This window comes from Zeugodacus cucurbitae, chromosome 6 (assembly GCF_028554725.1).
Source record: "Zeugodacus cucurbitae isolate PBARC_wt_2022May chromosome 6, idZeuCucr1.2, whole genome shotgun sequence".
Lineage (NCBI taxonomy): Eukaryota > Metazoa > Arthropoda > Insecta > Diptera > Tephritidae > Zeugodacus > Zeugodacus cucurbitae.
This window is the reverse complement of record NC_071671.1, coordinates 8,316,011-8,337,287: the sequence shown is the minus strand read 5'-3', so window position 1 is coordinate 8,337,287 and position 21,277 is coordinate 8,316,011. Positions and strand designations below refer to the sequence as shown.

At 37.1% G+C, this 21,277-nt stretch overlaps 2 protein-coding genes and 1 long non-coding RNA gene across 5 annotated transcripts in view; 1 reads left to right on the top strand and 2 right to left on the bottom strand.

Annotated features, from left to right (window-relative positions):
* The first annotated feature begins 62 nt into the window (after window positions 1–62).
* LOC105210357 (ubiquitin-like modifier-activating enzyme 1) lies at window positions 63–7,146 on the top strand. 2 transcript variants are annotated; one of them, XM_011181255.3, is made up of 7 exons: window positions 63–193; window positions 700–1,759; window positions 3,573–4,624; window positions 4,691–5,354; window positions 5,424–5,732; window positions 5,829–6,205; window positions 6,276–7,146. In XM_011181255.3, the coding sequence occupies exons 2-7, from the start codon at window positions 953–955 to the stop codon at window positions 6,688–6,690; spliced, it is 3,624 nt and encodes a 1,207-aa protein (XP_011179557.2). In that variant the 5' UTR covers window positions 63–193; window positions 700–952; the 3' UTR covers window positions 6,691–7,146. The 2 variants fall into 2 exon arrangements, with proteins under 2 accessions (XP_011179557.2, XP_054090380.1); XM_054234405.1 differs by having other exon boundaries at window positions 169–185.
* Window positions 1,603–3,422, bottom strand: LOC128922754 (uncharacterized). The gene is made up of 2 exons (XR_008471932.1): window positions 3,126–3,422; window positions 1,603–3,055 (listed from the first exon to the last, which is right to left on the bottom strand). It is a non-coding gene; the product is annotated as an uncharacterized LOC128922754 (long non-coding RNA).
* Window positions 7,147–9,233: 2,087 nt separating the features above from the next.
* The window catches only part of LOC105210356 (matrix metalloproteinase-2), a 333,824-nt gene continuing 321,780 nt past the window's right edge, over window positions 9,234–21,277 (bottom strand). For both annotated transcript variants that reach the window (XM_054234408.1, XM_011181254.3), the window contains exons 4-8: window positions 19,703–19,843; window positions 17,607–17,752; window positions 10,949–11,448; window positions 10,737–10,878; window positions 9,234–10,510 (exon numbers count right to left, since the gene is read on the bottom strand). In XM_054234408.1, the coding sequence (XP_054090383.1) occupies window positions 9,942–10,510; window positions 10,737–10,878; window positions 10,949–11,448; window positions 17,607–17,752; window positions 19,703–19,843 (1,498 nt within the window). In that variant the 3' untranslated portion in view covers window positions 9,234–9,941. The remainder of the gene's footprint in view (window positions 10,511–10,736; window positions 10,879–10,948; window positions 11,449–17,606; window positions 17,753–19,702; window positions 19,844–21,277) is intronic.

The following is a 21,277-nucleotide window of genomic DNA, read 5'->3' as shown; positions in this document are numbered from 1 at the left end:
CATTGATTTAAGTTTAACATAGCTGCACACTTTTACCGATTTGTAGTATTTAAAATACAACTCTGAGCCATTCTCTTTGTTCTTTTCAACTACTTCGCAGACTAGAATTTGTGTAAGAAGCGTTCGTTTGGGTGATATTAGTGAATTTCGCAGTTAAAATTTTTGCGAAATTAGTGTATCTTTGGGTAAAAAGGTATTTTTAGGTGTTACGAATTGCAAAATTCATAGTGATTGCTAGTATTTAGTTCCTATTAGAATAAAATCGTAATTGCTGAAAAAGTGACACACAGAAGTTGAATCAAATACTGATATCTTTTCATATTCTCGCTTGATGGAGAAGTGAATAAGTAACAGATGGGAAATTAAATAGTAAAGGAGCGCAGGAGTAGAGTATATATGTTTATTTGTTAGATATTGGATGAAAAACGTGCGGCAGAGTGGAATTTGACAACCAGAAATTGTTGTGTCTTGTAGACGTTAGATGCCATGTGGGGCTTTTAGAATAATGCGGCGTGCTTTTTTAAATTGATTAAACATAGAAGTGCGTATGCAAGTTTGCAAAATAATACATATTGCTAAAATTTATGAAAAAAGTTCGACGTACACAAAACACTAATAATATTTATAAAACGTGTAGTTGTTTAAACATACATAGATATATTAATAAAACAGAACGTTCTCGATTTGTTTTCTTTATAGTTTCTTCGCACATTTAAGTTTATCTTTGGTGTGATACACAATCAACTAAAATAGATATATAAAACTGTGCTTAGCTTCGTTGGTCTGCTGAGTGCTATTCCTAAATAAGGAGGTAAATCAGTCTTCTTTAAAGGGAATAGATATATTCATGGACATCCATAGAGATTCGTACTATTAAAAGCTTATTTAAGAGTGCACAAATAGTAAGTGAAAATATTTACTCGCTTCAAGTGTTGTGGACGCCTGCCGCCCAATGTCTTCTAGTTCACCAACAGCTGACCAAAACTCTTCCGCAGAGCCACCAGCAGCTAAAAAGCGAAAGCTGCTTGCGTCTACCGGCGCTGCTCCGAGCCTCAGTGAAAACAATAAAAACAACACAGACAACGGGGAGGATAGCCACAATAACGAATGTGGTGTAGAAGAAATTGACGTTGACGTATCATTTGAAAAAGCCGGTGAATCGGCAGAAAAGGCGAACGTTATCGTGCCGTCTCACTCGGTTTCGTTAAGTGGTGGTGATATTGTTGACTCTGTCGGGTCTACTTGCACGGGCGAGAAAAGCGAGAAAAGTGGTAGTGGAAGCGACAGTACATTGTCGTCAGTGAAGAAAGAAAGCGGTCAAAGTGATCAAAGCGGAGTTTCTGTTTCGTGTGAAAGCGTAGTGGCCGAAGAAAAAACTGAATCAAAGAATTTGGTGGAAGTGGAGGAAAAAAATTCTCAAGTGAACAATTTTGCAACGACTTCAGCGTCAATTTGCGAGCGAAATAACAAAGTTAATATTTCAAACGGTAATAAAACGAATTCGCAGGTAGTGTACGCAGGAAACAACCAAATGGCTGGTAGTAATCCTACGAACGACTCACGTTCCCGCGGCGCTTCTGACATCGATGAATCGCTCTACTCGCGCCAACTCTATGTACTGGGTCATGATGCAATGCGTCGCATGGCTAATTCAGACATTTTGTTGTCGGGTATTGGCGGTTTAGGTCTGGAGATAGCCAAGAATGTAATTTTAGGAGGCGTGAAATCAATCACACTTCATGACAAGGAAAATTGCACAGTAAGTATTATTCCATAACTTTATGCGGTACTGTGTTATTTATTATTAAAAACTTGCGTTTCTTACGCAAAAATGTGCTCTTTACAAAACGTATTATTATCTAAATTTTGCTGAAATATTAATTGTTATTGTGCATTCAACGAGGGGAAAAATCAATAATAGTTTATCTGACCATCAAGCCAATTTCATTACTAGCATATATTAGTTTTGCCGCCGTTTTTGTTCTGTACAATGTACGTGGAAAAACCTTGGTTTAAATAAATCGTACAGTATGCGTATTGATTATTTTCAGTATTTTGCATAGTCATTGCTATCTTCTAATCCGGTACAAGATTAGTTACAACGATTAGTAGTGTTTTCAACTTATTTATTTGGTGGTAATTAAACATATTTTATGCTAATTAAAACAAAATGTCTCGTTAAATGTAGAAAAGGTGTTATTTATATTTGCAGTACATTTGTATATACATAGATATCTAAATTGAAGATTCAATATTTGCCATAGTTTTGAGTTGTGGAAGTTTTTATTTTTTACCCTCTTACTTCGTTTATTGTAACTTTTTAAAACATAATTGTGAGCTAATTTGTTTATAATAAATTAAATGTGCTAATTTATTTCAACATAAAATTCGTAGAAAATTGACCGAAAATAAAAATGTTTGATAGGTAAGATGATTCATTGTTACCAACGGCTATGTACAATGCATTAGAACGAAACAGGCATATATAGTATTTTAGAATTTCAGGCTGTTTGTAATGAGTGAAACAAGTTCAGTTGCTTGTGTAGTACAAATAATATATATGTAAATTGTGAGTATGCGTTATGGCATGAGATTGGTGCAGTGCGCCGCGTTGTTCTGGAGATTTTTTACAGTTTCCTTTGTGTGGATTTCATTCTTTTCTTTGTTCAGCAACTTTATATTTTTTCACAAACTTCTATGATATTTGTTATGTCGTTTTCAAGCCGTAAAAATTGTTCTCCCATTTTTATTATTTTTTATTTTAGGCATCATAGACTTATAAAGAAATTACGAACTCTATTTTTCGGACTTTTGTAGACTTTTTTATTTTTGATTTTATTTCAAAGAGATTTATAATATTGTCTTAAAATAGTCTGAAGTATTATGTAGGCATAATATATAATTATAATTTTAAGGAAGCAATATCAATTAGTTGATTCATACATATCTTCTCTACCTCTGCATAACTTCAACAGCTTCAAGAGTTTCGTTCCTCCAATTTCCAAAAAGTTAGACAAGATCTTTGAATACAGTTGAACTTCCATAACTCGAACGTCTATAATTCGAAGTTTTCCATAACTTAAACTCTTGAATTGACATTAGAAGTGAAATTTCATAGAAATTACCTTCCGTAACACGCAAGTCTATCTAACTCGAAGTTTTTTGTGGATTATGGTGATAATTTTAAGGAAGCAATATCAATTAGTTGATTCATACATATCTTCTCTACCTCTGTATAACTTCAAGAGTTTCGTTCCTCCAATTTCCAAAAAGTTAGAAAAGATCTTTGAATACAGTTGAACTTCCATAACTCGAACGTCTATAATTCGAAGTTTTCCATAAGTTAAACTCTTGAATTGACATTAGAAGTGAAATTTCATAGAAATTACCTTCCGTAACACGCAAGTCTATCTAACTCGAAGTTTTTTGTGGATTATTGTGATTCGAGTTAGGGAAGTTCAACTATAGATCTATTTACGCATTCTTTAATTTCAATTATAAATTAGTATATTGCGGTTTTTTTTTTTATTTACAATGTAATCCTATATAACATTTTGCAAATTTTTTTGCAGATTCGTGATTTGGCATCGCAGTTTTATTTAAGCGAATCCGATGTAGGCCGCAATCGCGCAGAAGCTTCCTGCAACCAGTTAGCTGAGTTGAACAATTACGTTCGTACCACCGCATATACTGGCGAGTTAACCGAAGACTTTTTACGTCAGTTTCGTGTTGTTGTACTGACCGATTCTGATGATACCGAACAACATCGCATTGCAAAATTCGCTCATGAAAATGGCATCGCCTTGATTATAGCCGAAACGCATGGACTTTTCGCAAAAATTTTCTGTGACTTTGGAGAGAATTTCACAATATACGATCAGGATGGCGCTCAACCCATTTCCACCATGATAGCAAGTATTACTCACGATTCTCAGGGTGTGATTACTTGCTTGGATGAGACTCGTCATGGTTTGAATGACGGTGATTATGTGACCTTTAGCGAAGTTCAAGGGATGGCGGAATTAAATGGATGTGAACCGATTAAAATCAGTGTATTGGGTCCATATACATTTAGCATCGGCGACACTAGCCAGTTTAGTGAATACGTCTCCGGTGGCATAGCCACACAAGTGAAGATGCCCAAAGTTGTGAATTTCAAACCGCTTGAAGTAGCTGAGAAAGAACCCGAATTCTTAGTCTCTGATTTTGCAAAATTCGATCATCCGACTTCTTTACACATTGCTTTCTCTGCCTTACACAAATATATTGAGCAAGTTGGAAAGCCACCACGTCCATGGAATGAGGAGGATGCGCAAAAGTTCTTACAAATGTGCAAATCTGTCAATGAAGACATTAATGAGAACGCAGTGTTGCTATTTGCTAAGACATGTGCTGGTAACACCTGTCCCATAGATGCAGCGATTGGTGGATTTGTTGCTCAAGAAGTTCTCAAGGCATGTACTGGAAAATTCACACCAATCTATCAATGGTTGTATTATGATGCTATTGAGTGTCTGCCCGCCAATGGTGTTGAGGAGGCCGACGCTCAACCGATAGGTTCGCGTTATGATGCACAAATCGCTATTTTCGGAAAGAATTTCCAAGATAAATTGGGTGACGCAAGGTGAGTAAATACATAATTATATCTTTTGAAAAACGTATATTTAATATAAACTTTTTGTTTTCACAGATATTTCATTGTTGGCGCTGGAGCTATTGGCTGCGAATTGCTTAAAAACTTTGCAATGATTGGAGTTGGTGCGCGTAACGGTGAAATCGTTATAACCGATATGGATTTGATCGAAAAGTCGAATTTGAATCGCCAATTTCTGTTCCGACCGCACGATGTACAAAAACCAAAGGCGAAAACTGCTGGTAATGCCATCAAGAAAATGAATCCGGAAACCAAAGTCACTGCGTACGAATTACGTGTTGGACCCGAAACAGAAAAAGTATTTTCCGAAGAATTTTTCGGAAAACTAAATGGTGTAGCCAATGCATTGGACAATGTTGACGCTCGTATCTATATGGATCGCAAGTGTGTATTCAATCGTTTGCCATTAGTGGAGTCTGGTACTCTTGGCACCATGGGCAACGTGCAAGTGATTGTACCATTTTTAACTGAATCGTACAGTTCATCACAAGATCCCCCAGAGAAGAGCATCCCCATCTGTACGCTAAAGAACTTCCCTAATGCAATTGAACATACATTGCAGTGGGCGCGCGATATGTTTGAGGGCGTGTTTACGCAGTCTCCTGAAAATGCTGCACAATACTTATCAGATCCAAATTTCATCGAACGCATCATTAAACTGCAAGGCATTCGACCGTTGGAGATTTTAGAATCTGTGAAGGTAATATCGAAATGTGCACAAATAAATAAATAGTCATTCAGTTTTGTTTCTTTTTTCTCTTTAATTTAGAAAGCTTTGGTTGATGAAAGATCTACAGACTTCTTGGATTGCGTAAAATGGGCTAGAAATCATTGGGAAGAACACTATGCAAATCAAATCAAACAGTTGCTGTATAATTTCCCACCAGATCAGATAACGTCAAGTGGCCAACCATTTTGGTCCGGCCCGAAGCGCTGTCCACAACCACTGCTCTTCGATATTAACGACGATCTGCATTTAGATTACATACATGCAGCGGCCAATTTACGTGCAGAAATGTACGGCATCGAACAAGTGCGTGATAGGCAGCAAGTAGCAGAGCTAGTGAAAGAAGTGAAGGTAAGCTGTTAACAAATAATAAATTTTTTATGTAATTAAGCACTAATTACCTTTCAACAAACCGCTTATATTTAATGAATCATTTATATGCTGCAGGTTGCCGAGTTCAAACCACGTTCTGGTGTAAAAATTGAGACCAACGAGAGTGCTGCTGCCGCTGCCGCAAACAATTATGACAGCGCAGATGTAGATCAAGACCGCGTTAACAAGATTTTAACTGAATTGAAGGCTTTGAGGGAAAGCAAAACTCCGCTGGTGGTCAAACCACTCGAGTTCGAAAAAGACGATGATAATAATTTCCATATGGACTTTATAGTGGCCGCATCTAATTTGCGTGCTGCTAATTATAAAATTCCTCCAGCTGATCGACACAAGTCTAAATTAATCGCTGGAAAGATCATTCCAGCAATTGCCACTACTACATCACTCGTCTCTGGCTTGGCTGTGCTCGAAGTTATGAAACTAATTAGCGGGTAACTAAAACGCATGTGAATATGCAGTTATGTTTGTGTAATACATATACAATTTCATTAACCTTTACAGACACAGTGACATGGATAAATTTAAAAATGCTTTTGCAAATTTGGCATTACCTTTCATTGCATTCTCCGAGCCCATGCCTGCCGCAAAGAACTCGTATTATGGCAAAGAGTGGACGCTGTGGGATCGTTTCGAAGTTGCTGGCGAGCTAACGTTGCAAGAATTTCTCGATTATTTCGAAAAGAAAGAGAAATTGCAAATAACAATGTTATCGCAAGGCGTGTCGATGCTTTACTCGTTCTTTATGCCGAAAGCTAAATGTGCTGAACGTTTGCCGCTACCCATGACTGAAGTGGTGCGACGTGTCTCGCGAAAGCGCATTGAATCACACGAACGCTCCTTGGTATTTGAGATCTGTTGCAATGACGAGGATGGTGAGGATGTCGAAGTGCCGTATGTACGGTATACCATACCCTAAAACAATTGTTAGTGGATACATCAAATTCACTATGCGTTCGGAAATCGATGCTCTTTCAATTCAATACAACTATCGTTTAATATTTTTTGATATAATTTAATACGAATAAATATTATTATCGTGTCACTTATAAACTTAGAATATCATTATTTTCCATGTGAAAATATACAAAAGTATTCAGCAAATGATACCTTAACGAAACTTAAACTATATGTGTGTAGTAGGAGCGGAGAGATCTTTGACTAACGAGTCATAATGGGAGCAAAATGAATAATTGTAGCAGTTCGACTGCATTCGTCATCATTACGCGAGATGGACTCTTTCTTTTTTTGTTTCAAATATAAATATACATGCTAACCGATGGAACTTTATTTTATTTATTAAATATTAAGTATGTAGGAGTGAGAGACTTTATAAAATTTAAATATAAACAGAAGAATAAAAATTGATGGCAAATTATTGTATTTTTCTTAAAAGGGATTCAACAGCAGTATTTGGGTGTCACAAAGGACAGGTGATGTTGTCTAAGTGAGATTCTAAGTAGAAGCGGATATCTGCCATTTGGCCTAACCTAAAAGGGATTCATTATATATATTATTTCTAAGAACATTGCAGTGATCACCGTTGTTGTTGTTATAGCGGCATAAAACATTCTCCGAATAATTTTGAAGAATGCCGCAGATTCGAGGGCCTTTAGCCATATAAAAAACCGAGTCTGTTTGTGGGAAAAGAAGGACCACTGTAGCTGGATGCTTTTCAGAAAAATGACTGGATAAAAATACAAAAATCCAAAAATGCAGGTAATACTTTGCTTTTAGATTCAAAAATCTCTCTATTGATGTCAACAATTCTTTATTTTTACTGCAAAATCTTAAATCTTAAATCTTAAAAATCTACCTCTTAGAGATCTACACACGATCTTATTCTTCACATTTCTTATTGTATTTAGACGAATTTAGAGGAAATTCATGCCAGATGAACACATACCATATTCCACAGTAGAACTTCTGCAGTTGAGATGCCATCGGCAATCTTAGTCGAAACCCTCGTATACTGTTAGAAATTGAAATTGTAATACAACCTACTGATATTCAAATTTTCTCTTGTACAAGAGCTGTCATCAATATTTTTGCTGTGTATTCTAAAAAAAAGGGGCAAAAAAAGGGAAATCCCTCGTGGTTCCTTTTCTGTCCACATTGCTACGAAAATGATGTGGGTGGGACGTAGCCGGTGGAGAAGAGGCGCGGTGACGTTCTCCACAGAAGGATCTAAGTTCAGTAAGAAGATTGGAGGAGAAGTCTTCTGCAAGGAGCTCGGCGTCAAGGACAGCTTTAGATTATCAGACCAATGCAGGGGTTTTCAAGCGGATGTGCCTGTCATTAAGGTAGCATCTGATGGATTACTCAAAAGGCCTACCTTTGTCAGAAAAGTGAGCATTCACTTGGATAGCGGCAATCCTGTCCATGCTCGCTGATTGTTCGCTCAAAGGTAGTCAAGGAGTGATTGGTCTCACTATCAATAGCTTCTAGCTACTTAACTATCAAACTCGTTGCAGGTCATAGTGGTATCGCTGGGAACTGTAGAGTCGATGAGCTCATGTCTAAGGTCACCCTTGATTCAATCATCATCAGAATGAGAACAAGCTGGTGCCTCACCATACTCCTGTATCTCGGCGCTGGATCAGTGGACGTCGATTGAACACGATAGTCTTTAGTTAACGAACAGTACTAGTGCGATTTCGAGATCATTCTGACCTATGGTGGATCGCAGAAGAACTACTCAGCTATTTGTTCTTAACAAGATTCAACTCGTTGCGACGGGCTTACATGCAGTGAATGAAATATCCTTTCGGAAAAACAGAAGAAAATGTTATCGCGAAGGCCTAGCCTAGTAGCCAAATTGGTATTTTCTTACGAAAGTGTCGCGATCGGACTCAAGACTTATAGGACTGCTTCAGTACTTCCAACTACAATTTTCTTCACAATGAAATTGTTTCAATTGTGGACCAAATAATAGACGAGTGTACGTTTCTATTTGTTTTTTTTTTTATTAATTTATTTACGAAATATGTATGTATTTTGTTTAAATTATATATGTAACACTAAATTTGTGGAGCTTAGTTTAAACTACATATGCTGAAAACACAAGAATACAAAAATTTGCTGGCATTGACTTATCTAGGGTAATATCACATATTTCATGTTTATTTCATAAATCAAGTAAAAAAAAAATCGTAAAAGCCTATACGTATGTATATATGTATATGTAATTATATAATGAATTGCAATAACCTTAAGTATATATGTATATGGAAAAGGCAGTGTTGGTGATTTTGAATAGAATATAATTATAAATAGTAGTATATGGTATATAACAAGTAAGAAAGAGCTAAGTTTGGACTTGTTGGACCAGTCGAAGTAAATTTAAGAAAAGTTGTCCGATTAAAAAGTGAGTAAATGGGGTAAGAGTCACTAAGTTTCTTTGTAAAGCTACTTGAGAGATCATCTAATGAGAGAAGTCTTGATCTAAAGCTCGAAACTAGACTATATACAGATCATATTTACAAGAATATAAAGCGATTCGTGTAAAGAAATCTCTTGTCGCTTGCACATTTAATGAGTCTAGGTAATCGGAAACGGATTTTCTTCTGGCCAAGCACTGTTAACTTGGCAGCATTTCTGAAAATTGGTCTACAAGTTAAAGTAGGGGCCAAGAAACCCTTAATGATCTTTGTTTTTAAAAACTGAGAAGAAAGGTTGATATTTTAGGTTATGTAATTCTCGGCTCCATCCCAATTTAGCTCATTTTTACTTGTTGTAATCCAATCAATAATAATGCCATATGGGTTGGGTTCGTTTTTCGTGTCGCGTCTTGTGTTTATCTACTATCTCGGTGTATTTTATTGTTCTTTTGAGATCTGTAAAGTGTGTACGTGTACAAATTTCAAATTGTGAAACTGAATTTATTTCTATTTTTTATTTACAAAATTTGTGAATTATGCAAAAAAAATAGTAAAAAAAAAACGGTTTTCCTTGAACTAGTAGTTTTCGGATATGCTTAAACATATATGATACTTATAAAATACTTAATTACTAATTCTATGATTTTGTTTGAATGTCTATGGTATAGGTCTATGAAGACACAATGTATTTAATTAAGATCGCATTTAATACATATAATATGTATCTATGAAAATACGTTGGTTTCTAAAATGCAAATCCATTATGAGAAACGGTGCTTTTATAGGCATGTCAGACTGTAGAGGACGTTATATCTGTCCAGAACCAGCGCGATACCAGGACAAGCGTAATCCAGAGCAGCATCCCCCGTTCGACGTGATTCCAACTAGCAGCGCTACTAGACATACGTAAAACCATCGTGCCATTTCGTTCGGAGATGAGTGGTGCTGTCCACGTTTGCTCTTCATCGACTTCGTTGACTAGGCGCGGACAGTTCATCCACTTGCGTGCACTGAGCTTTGGTCGTGGATGCGCCACCTCCATTAGGTCGTCGTTGAACTCCCAGTAGCCGTAGCCTTTGAAGAAGTACGTTTTACCATTGCTATACTTGAAGGCGGCGTCTATGTTGTAACCAATACCACGCCAAATGGACATGTCGCGCGGATAGTCCAATTCGACACGACCTGTATCCTCATCTAATCGCCAGTATAAAGTGCCACTGGTGAGGTAAGTGCGGTTATTGTGGCCCCACACGAAGGCGGCATCGATGTGTGTAAGCGATGACGGTAGACCTAATGAGGTGAGTGGTTGCGGATAGCCCGGAACTAGCGTAACAGAGTCGAAGACATAATAATAACGACCTGAAACAAAGAAACCCAGTTAGTAAATGAGTGGATGGGAATTTGGAGAAGTAGTTAATCCAAATTATTGTTTGTAATTGGTTTGGAATATTCATCAATTCTTAGTAAAAAATAGTATTATTTTTGTATAGGTTTCCATTCTTAACAAACTTAACTTTTGCTGGAGACAAAATTTGGGCCTACTATTATATATTAATGGAGATATTAGAACGTATTTATATCTTACCAATAAAGAAGACAATTTTGCGATCTTTGTTTTCATATACCGCATCGATTTTGGAGTAGTTCTCAGGTAACTGAGCCCATAATCGGCGAGTTTCAGTTGGGTATCCTGCGTACAGACCGCGATCTCCAATCCGCCATAGAAACTGTTAAGTAAAAAAATGTAGATCGCTGTATAAATTTCAGGCATTTGAAAATATTTCTTAGCAAATTTACCTGGCCACGAAATATGAAAAGTTCTCGACGTATGATCGAAATGGCATCGTAAGTGGTGTGACATGTATCTGGCTTCAGTTTTTTAGGCTTTGTTGATTGACGACGTGGGTACGGACTCCTGGTTGGTTGAGGCGGAGAGTCTGTACGTGGCGGCCTATAAGTTGTTGTGGTGGTTGTGGTTGGTCGGGTACGATAATGTGTGTTTCTATGATGTGGATCATAAGGTTCGTTGTATGGGTATTGTGGACGATATACCAAAGGTCGTCGTGTAGTGGTAGTTGTTGTAAGTGGAGGTCTTGGACGAGTTGGAGGTGTAAATCGACCCCATGTCTTTTCTTTTGAGCCGTATAACTGCTGAATAGCATTACGATCATCAGCGGGCAGATTAATATCAACTTCGTCACGATACCATGGATACATTATTGCGTTTTGATCAGAAGAATGACTCAGACCCAAAGAGTGTCCGAATTCGTGAATCGCTGCACCGAGAAAGTTTGTTTCTAAATTAAAAAATAAAAGATTTTATTGTTATTGTTATGTAATTTCGAGGGATAATATAGGAGCAATAGCAGATAGTTGTTGAAAAATTGGTTTAAATTAAAGCTTTGATATTTTTATATTAACAAATCGAATATGTAGATAACAGATAATAAATACGGTAGAAAGCACAGACATCAAAAGAACCACAAGTCTAAATTCAAATTATATGCTAAATACAATCGAGCTTCCCTATCACCCGAATTACCATAATCCACAAAAAAACTTCGAGTGAGAGAGACTTCGAATTATGGAAGGTAATTTGTATGACATTTGATATCTATTGCCAATTCAAGAGCTCGAGTTATGGCGAACTACGAATTATAGCAGTTCGAGTTTTGGAAGTTCACTTATACTTGGCTTGGCTTGTACGGAATTGGTCTCATAAAGCTCCATAAGGCCGCCCACGTAAAATGGCCTGATTTTAAGACTTCTGCCACTGTGGAAAGAGAAATTTCCGTGTGAAATTAAATTTAGGAACCAAATGGTATTACATTTCCAAAATTTGTTTACTGAATGTGTTCATCAAACACCATCATTAGGCACATATTGTATAAAAGGATAAAATTTGTTTAGTTTTTTGTTGCAACGAATCAGCAAATGCATGCGTTGTGGTGCCAGCGGCGTGGCACGTACACTTTTCAGTGCTGCCAATGAAAAATCGTAATGATTTATTGGTGAAATCGTCAATGGAGCGCAGTATACAAATATTATGTCGATTTTCGGCAGCGACCAGCAACAACAGCAGCAACAGCCACCTCTATGGCTGCGGTCAACCAAAAACAGAACAGCAAAAGGCGTCGATTATTGCAACTGATGTTGTATTGGCTGTGGGGAAAGGGCTGGGGTTGGTTAGCTAATCCGCTGTTCGTTGCAGCAGCTGTGACGTGTTCGGTCACATAGCGCACGGCTCAGCGGCCGCCCTGCCTATTCGCATTTGGTGGCTTGTTTGCGCGCTTGCGTGTGTTTGATCGCACCTACAAGCTGTTCTATCGCGCATTTATCAAGTAAATTAACCATTTTCGCAAATTAATTACATTAGTGACAACACACAGGGCGTGATGCGGTTTGGCGACCACTGGCTGGCAGCCAAGCTGCGTTGCAACGCTAACACTATTGTTGGTGGGTTTGTTGTTAGTCTACATACATAGCTACAACTGTTGGCCATAGTTGATTGCAACATCTGTTTGCAGTCCAACAACGCAAACATGTACGTCAATTTGTATAGATGTGTGTATATGTATGTGTAGAGTGAACAGTATCTAGCGGGACTGGGCGAATGCGGTGTGGCTGTGATATTACCGAGTTGAACGATATGAAATTTGTTTGCGGATAATTACTCCTATGAAATTGCGTATTCGTGTGGTGCTTTGTGTGCCGCCATGAGGTATACTAAATGTGGCCGCGTGCCTGTGACCTGTGCAAACGGACGCACGTAAGTGCATAAAATATGGATTAGTTTAACTTGGTCATCTACCTTCGGACGTACACATATTATGCGGCTTTAATACCAAACTTTATTTGAAGACATGCGAAATATTAATAACTTCATTAATTTCATATTCGAATTTCCTCAAATATAGTTTCGAAGTTTTATTATAGGTTTGTTTCTAATTATAATTTCTGCTATAACTCCGGTAAACATATGCGCATGTCTATCAAAATTTGTTCAAGACAATAAAAGGTATAAAATCTCAAACGGCACTCTTCCCTCGCTTGAAGACTCTATTCTGCAACCCGTGGACAATGCGAAATATTTGGGGCTTATACTATATAGGAAGCTCTCTTGGGAGCCAAACCTTAAGGAAAGAGTGAGAAAGGCTTCGGTAGTCCTATACTGCTTTAAAGGAGCTATTGGAGAAATATGAGGTCCCATACCAAAAGCGGTTCTATGTCTCTATGAGACCATAGCTAAGCATATAATATTCTATGGCGTCGTCTGGTGGAGCGCAATTGGAAAAGTCACACTCACTAAGCAGCTGGAGCATGTCCGAAAAGCGACTCTCATTGGAATCAACACCAACAATGGCGCTAATTGGCATATTTGACGTCACATCTGTGGATATTTCCTGCAGGTGCATTGCGGCAAATGTCGCTATCAGACTGGCTTTATTATGAAGGGTCCCAAACAGGGGCTCTCTGAAATCTTATGTCAGCTCGCTTGCATTTCTAATTACTTGGACAACTGCACCGCAGAACCGTCCCCTAGAGTATACTTCTCTGCATACATACCTACGAGAGCTATGTGGGAAGGGGGAAACCGATGAAGAAGAGGTTCAGTAAGCTTTTTCACGAATGGATCGAAAGCTAAGTGGGAAGGTGTGAAGGAGTGCTTTCTATGGAAAGCTTTCTATGGAAAGCACTCCTTCACACCTTCCCACTTAGCTTTCGATCCATTCGTGAAAAAGCTTACTGAACCTCAATCAACACTACCTTTACGCTACCAGACCACTGCTTTGTCTTTCAAGTAGAGGTCGCTGCGATCAAGATAGTTGTGGACACACTGCTCTGTAGGGAGGTCTCCTGTAAAGAGGACAAGCTTGCAAGAGAGGGTACTCTAGCAACATTGACGTCGGAATGAGAGCGCGTGGGAAGTCCTTGGTCCACTTGCGCAAGATCGCTGGACAAACAGATATCACTTGAACTTGCCAAGCGTTGGACAACAACCAGCGCCTGTGCTACGAGCTCCTTTAGGCCGGCAGTGGAGCATAAGAGGTCCTTCGTACTACTTTCTCTCAGCAAGGTCCATATCATTGGTGTGCTTAATGGACATTGTTCGATAGGTACGCATGGGTGGAGACTTTGGGATTCTGGCAGATGAAGTAGAAAGGCGAGGTGGAATAATCTAAGGATTTCCTCCTTCAATGTGCAGCTTTTGCTAGACTGAGGTGGAAACACTTTGGAAGTCTCATCGGTGAAACTAGCGAATTGGTTCGAATTAACTTTAGCCGACTCAGGAATTTTGTAATAGATTTCAAGCGCTGCGCCGAATCATAAGAGTGTTACTGATCCAATAAAATTTTATTGGTATCATAAAGGACTTGAGTGCTGTCCTGTTCAAGTGAGATCTTCCTGCTTATGCAGAGATCTGCCTAATAACCTAACCTAACATGGTCATGATTCATATTTGGTGTTTACTCCTTTACTATAGGCTTGGTCCTTCGAGATTACCCGAAAAATATACATCGGATTGCTGCAAACGGGGATTTAACTAAGAGTACAGAAAACGTTGAAGACTGTGAAGGACTGAAGGATGTCTTAAATTGTCAATTTATAATAATGAAATCTGCTAATTTTTAATTTGAAAAACTGAGTCAAAGCGGAAAATCAATGAAAAGAAAGTTAAAAAATTCATGATATACTTAAATGCCTTCACTTTGAGTAAAGATACCCCACCACCATCTAGGTAATTATGGTATGTGCTCATACACATACATACATATGTACATACATACCAACTAATATGGCTGAAATCCGATTATCAGCTAATTTAATTATTTTTCTTACATTAGCAATTGGTATCCGATTATTTCCGTTTTTTTAACATTCATGCTGTGGCAATAGTATCTAATTTTAAAACTTAAAGACACATAAGCTCCTTTCTACACACTCCCCACCACCACCACCTTTACTTATCAGATATATTATATATATATGAGTGTATGTGTACATGCACTGATCCCCGCATGTGCGCTGCTATAATGGCTCCATTGTTTCTTCGGAAAATGCGTGCTTGGCAAAAGAAAATGATTTCCTCCAAGTGAACAAAATCACAACTGCATTCGCAATTTTGTTGGCTCAAGTGATTTTCAAATAGAGCCACAGCGGAGGGTAACATTATCCGCGCTTATGAAAGACTACGGCTGCAGCTTCCGCTCGAAGATGTTGCATAGTTGCGCTGCGCAATGCGAGCGCTGTGGCATGCGAGTATATTGCAACGAAATGAAAACGAATCGCGCGTTGCATTGTGCATTGTGCAACATTTGACATTTTATTAATGCCAATAAAATTGTCATAACCAACACCAAGACGCCGCCAGCTACACAAGCTACAAAATTTTACGAGTTTTCTACGGCTACCCGTTGCACCACTAGCTGGCGGCTGCTAACTGGCAGTTGCCTGCAAATGCGTGCAGCAGCAGCTAAATTATCTGGCGTCGCAAGGATTTTTATGTTAAGCTCACCAAAATGAATGGTTGCATGGTGGCATGCGTAGGAAAAACACGCAACCGCACATGCGTTGCAACGCTTGTGGCTGCCGCAGCATTGTTGATGACATTTCACATCAGAAGCCGTTATGTTGGCAACGGAAATGACGGTTATAATAAAGTCGATAAAGTCGGTCGGTTTCATTACATCACACGATGACATTGTATTCAGTGCATAAGTGCTTTATAGACACAGAACAAAAAAAAAAAAAAAACAAGTTGAAAGAATGCCGAAAAAACATGACAACAGTGCTTGATAGCGCAAAGTTGAACTTTGTCAGCCAATACTAAGAATTTTTCATCAAAATGGAAAATTGAAAATCTCGCAAAACTAAATAGGGTTCATGCTCAAAGCCCACCACAAAACAAATTCAAATATTTAGATTAGTAAAATTTTCTGGGAAAATCACTCGAGTCTCTTAAAAATGTGAAATCACATTTTGTTTCCGAATCACTCTTTAACAATCCAGACTATTGACTCATATGAAATGGGACATACAGTTGAACTTTCATAACTCGAACTGCTCTAACTCGAAGTTCTCCATAATTCGAACTATTGAATTGGCAATAGAAGTCAAAATTCATACAAATTACATTATGTAAGTCGGAAGTCTCTCTAACTCGAAGTTTTTTTGTGGATTATGGTGATTCGAGTTAGAGAAGTTCCACTGTATATACTTTCAGAATTCAGTATATTTTTCGCAGCATAATTTTTATTAGCGATATGTCCAACACGTTACTCTGATGTCTTTAGAGTGTAAGGTGTCTTGATCAACATCACCTTGGTGTAGGTAGATATAGTGCATGTCGAATGACGCAACAAGTCCTTAGGAGGCCTTTTATGGTGCCACTAAGGCTAGAATCCTCATTGAACCACTCAGTGGTCTTGCTGAAATTAATTAACTAAACAAGTTTTATCTGTCCGAGACATCGTCGTGGAAACCGCGACCGATAGTTCCCATTATTTTCCTGTATAACGTCTTGCATTCGCATAGAATATGTTATACGGTTTCTTCTTATTCCATTTCCTGACAGATTCTACAGATTCTAATCTTGGTATGGTACCGAACAAACAGTGTACCGTTTGAACTCTTGAACTCAGAGTTCCATTTAAATTTCAACAATTTCCACTGAGACTCGGCCACCTCCATGCCATTTATCGGGTTCTAATTGTAACGTGGTGCATAAACTGACAAGGTCATTTGCTTCACAGTTAAAAATAGGAAGCTAGCACTACTAATATAAATATGTTTCTTGTTGTAAACAACTTTTTTGTCAAAACAAGAAGGCCTTCTTTAATTGCAGTAACTTCCGCTTGAAAGACACTACAGGGAACTTGTAGTCGGAGGGCGTGTCTGGTAACTAGCTTTACTGAAAAGACACCTCCTTTCACTTGTTAATCCAGTTTGGATACGTCTGTGTAGAGGCTTATCGCTGTATCTTGCAATAATTTTCTTCTTTTTCTCTTTTTGTCTATTTAATAGTTTCCGTGGTGGTTAATTTATTCATCAAGTAATATTTTTATATATAGAAGATATAACTTTCGAACCAATTAACCGACAACTATATAACATCATGTATGTGCCTTTTGATGGTTAGGTCCAACCATAAGATAAATGTTATATATTAAATATTAGTTTACCCCTCCCATGGAAAATGTGCAAACTTTCCCGTCTGTTTTGTAATTGTGTTCTGTTCTGTTCTGGCGTCAATATTTGCCTTTCCAATTGAATGATTTAATCATTTGAAACTCATACAAGCTAAATGGCGTATTATTCAGATACTTTTTTAGCGTTAAATTAGCGATTTGTTAATTGATTTGCAACGATTTGAAGTTGATATTATTGCTAATTTATACTTATCAGTTTTTTTTATATATACATAGGTATGTACAGTTGTATAGAAAGTACTTACCATCTTTGCCTTTTGGCCCTCGGGTGAAATGCCATTTCTCATCGGCGTCAAAATGTGCATCACCGCTGCGCCCCACGCCGGGGAAAAAGGCATGCGCAAGCACCTTACCAGGTCCATCGAATTTATAACCGTCACCATGGTCTCCACTATAAGAAAAATTAAAATCAAAAAATAAAGAAAAATCATATAATCAAAAACTATCTAATAGCCTTTTCGCACAGCAGTTAATTGAATTATAAACTGGCCCTTGCTCGTTTAAAACGCGAATCTAGAACGATTTACAATACAAAAGAAAAATCTCAATTTTCTTAAAAAAATTTTAATTGAATACAAATTGAGTTGTAATTGCAATGCAACTCTGCGTGTTGTTGTCCACGCTGTAAATTTGGCTGTGTTTAGTGATAAAATAGCAATCAGCTGATGAAACTTCTTGTGAACAGTAAAAACAAAAATGTTTAACAGCTGTTCGTTAATCGAGTAGCCTGCAGTGCGAAGTGTAAAAACTGGCTTCTCAATTATAATTTTAATGCATTAAATAAATTTGGCTGTGCGAAAAGGCTACACGGGTTTTTACACATAATTCTTTTATATTTAAAATAATTGTAACTTATACTTAGTAATGTATGAATCCCTCGATTAATTTTAAAGAAATGTTCAATGATATCGAAATGATAAAAGCAATTTTGGGGTTATTTTTGCCGTAATATTTTTATTAGTTGACCATTAAATGTCTTTTGTGTTCTAAACTTAAAATGAAAACAAAATACTCGTTTATTTTAAATGTAGAATTAAATTTAACAATTTTTGTGAACCGACTTAAACACCACACAAATGATGCGAGTTGATGAGATGAGCATTCAGTAAACGTTGTAATTTTAATGCAAACATTTTGTTAGTTGTTGTAACAGCTTGAATCCATATTAAATGGTAAATTCGGAAAATCACTGAGACAAAAAGTATTTAAAGCGGCATATGAAGTGTAAAGTCATTTTCAGAAATCTGAATCACATAAACCACTTTGTATGACAGATTGTGCGAATTGTGTGTCGGCTGCTGCCGTAAATCTCGCTAATTCCATTCAATTACATTGTGTCGCTTTTGCAGCTGTCATATTGATTAAAAGTCAATCAAGCAAAAATTGCTATTTTGCATGCCATACGTACATATGTATGTATAGATATATATGTACAGATGCGCCTCGGGACGTATGTGTGACATTTATGGTAAACTGTCTGTTTAAATTCGCTGGAAATCTATCTACATTTATATATGTATACATATATATATGTAGGTATAATCATGAAACTCCCTGGAAATATGTATGAGTTAACACTTTCAAGTGGTAGTGACGATTTTCTAACAAAGTTTGTAAATTTGCATCTTTTGTAAGAAAGAAATTAATTTGAAAGTTCACTAATAGGAATGAATTGCGTTCGGTATCGATCTCCTGTGATGGTTTCAGTCGAATAATGCTTCCAATTCAGCACCTTCCACCACCATGGCGGTCTTCGACTTCATAATCACCATTCTTACGTTGAAACCATTCGCGACATGTTCTTTCACTTAGGACAGCCTCACTGTACGTATCCGAAAGCATTCGATGAGCCTCAGTGGCACTTTTCTTGGAATTAAAAAAGAAAAGCAAAATTTCCCGCAAATGTCGAGAATTCGGCTCAAAAAGTGACATTTTGACAGTTGAGAATAAGTTTGGGATGCAAACAGATCTCTACAAATATTTTGTAGGGTTAATGGTGACACAAATGTCCAAGATCGATATAAAACGATTTAATCGATTTAATCGACCAGTGCTTGACCCTAGAGAAATCTATTGGAAAACGGCGGCAGCAAAGTTGTGGACCTAATATAAATATCTAACGTACCGATTTCTTGAAATGTTTTAGAATATTTTTTTTTTAAGAATAGAGAGATTGTATCATATACTCCAAATTACTAGTACGAACTAGGAAAAATACTCTTATTAGAATATGTAGTTTCAGAAATTCATTAAGAGTGTAAAACAATAAAGCTTTAAATAACAAATAAATAAATAAATTATAATAATTTATTACATACAACAATTGATTTATTGTACTCACCGTGCGAAGAGCACCTGGATATCGGCTTGATCGCTTCTCATTTCTCTAAAAGTCAATTTGGAACTACGCGACCAGACATCGAGAGCTTCTGCGACTGCTCTACGAATATGTGGTGCATCATCCATGGTCCAATTCACCAAGCTGTAAAGAAAATGAAAATATGAATATATATGATTGGAATTGTATATACGATCTTATATAAGTTACGCTTTGAAAAAGTGTAAGTTACTGCTGAATATTTAGAAATTAACAAATAACATAGAGTGAATTCAGTCGGTACATAAATTCTCCGAATTCTTGAAAATAAATCTATTGATTTCTGTGCTTCTTCTTTTTTTGTTAAAAATGAATTACTCTCTTATAATGTCTAGAATACAGCTGGGTTAGGTTAGTTAAAGCGGTAGATCTCCGCATAGAGTGAAGTGATTTTTAAAAATTCGAACTCATTTTAAAGCTACAGCAGTTAGAAGAAAAAGCTTTTCCAAGCGCTGAGTTGGCAGCTGGAAACTTTGAGCGCGTGTTTCTCAAAATTTTGTTTTTCAAACTTTCTTCCAACGTATTTTAAAAACGGCTTGACTGAATGACTTGAAATTTGTAGGGTACGCTCAGCACATGTAAATGTATAGAATAGACTAGAATCAAATTTTCGATTTTTATAGCAAAATACAAAAAAAAAACGACGAGGAATTCGCAATTAAAATTTTTTTTTAAATGTCTACCAAAAGTAAAATTTTTGTTTTATTATTTTGGTATATTCATTCCATTTCATACATTTAAGCTTACACATAAAATTTAATTAAAATTTTTTTTTTAAATGTCTACCAAAAGTAAAATTTTTGTTTTATTATTTTGGTATATTCATTCCATTTCATACATTTAAGCTTACACATAAAATTTTTATTTTTTTGTTTCCGATAAGCCAATCAGTCGGAATAGTGCAAGAAGTTCGAGTCCATTTTTTCGAGAAGGGAGTATTCAGAACGCTGTAACTTAAGTTTTACACAATATTTTTAGGTGAAAATTTATATTTATACTGTCGAAAGATATTTTAATAAATTATAATAAACTCTATCTATTTACTAGTCGTCGAAAACAAATTCTAAAAAAATCCTAAAATCCGTCCCTTGGGGTCACACCCTTAAAGCTATTTTAACGTGTTTTTATCCCAAAATCCGTAATACTGAATTTCATATATTAGTCTATAATAACTAAATATCCTAGTTACAGCCACTTTTCACAAGCCACTTTTGAGTTCAACTTTACACCACCAAGGGCGTTCGCCATGGACAAGAATAGGTGGTAATCACTTGGCGCTATGTCCGGGCTATATGGTGGATACGATAAAACCTCCCATCCGAGCTCCCGTTGCTTCTGACGAGTCACTAACGAAGTGTGTGGTCTTGCGTTGTGCTGGTGGAACACTACACTCTTCCTGTTGGCCAATTCTGGACGCTTCTGGCCGTTCGCCTACTACAAGCGGTCCAGTTGTTCGCAGTAGATGGAAGAATTAAGAGTCTGGCCTTATGGGTGCAGCTCATAGTGGATAATTCTCTTCCAATCCCACCAAACACACAG

Excerpts from the sequence above, each read along its gene's own strand:
- LOC105210357 (XM_011181255.3), top strand. The coding sequence starts at position 953 with ATGTCTTCTAGTTCACCAACAGCTGACCAAAACTCTTCCGCAGAGCCA. Across the intron at positions 1,760-3,572 it reads ATGACAAGGAAAATTGCACA|ATTCGTGATTTGGCATCGCA; the intron begins GTAAGTATTATT and ends ATTTTTTTGCAG. Across the intron at positions 6,206-6,275 it reads GTTATGAAACTAATTAGCGG|ACACAGTGACATGGATAAAT; the intron begins GTAACTAAAACG and ends TAACCTTTACAG.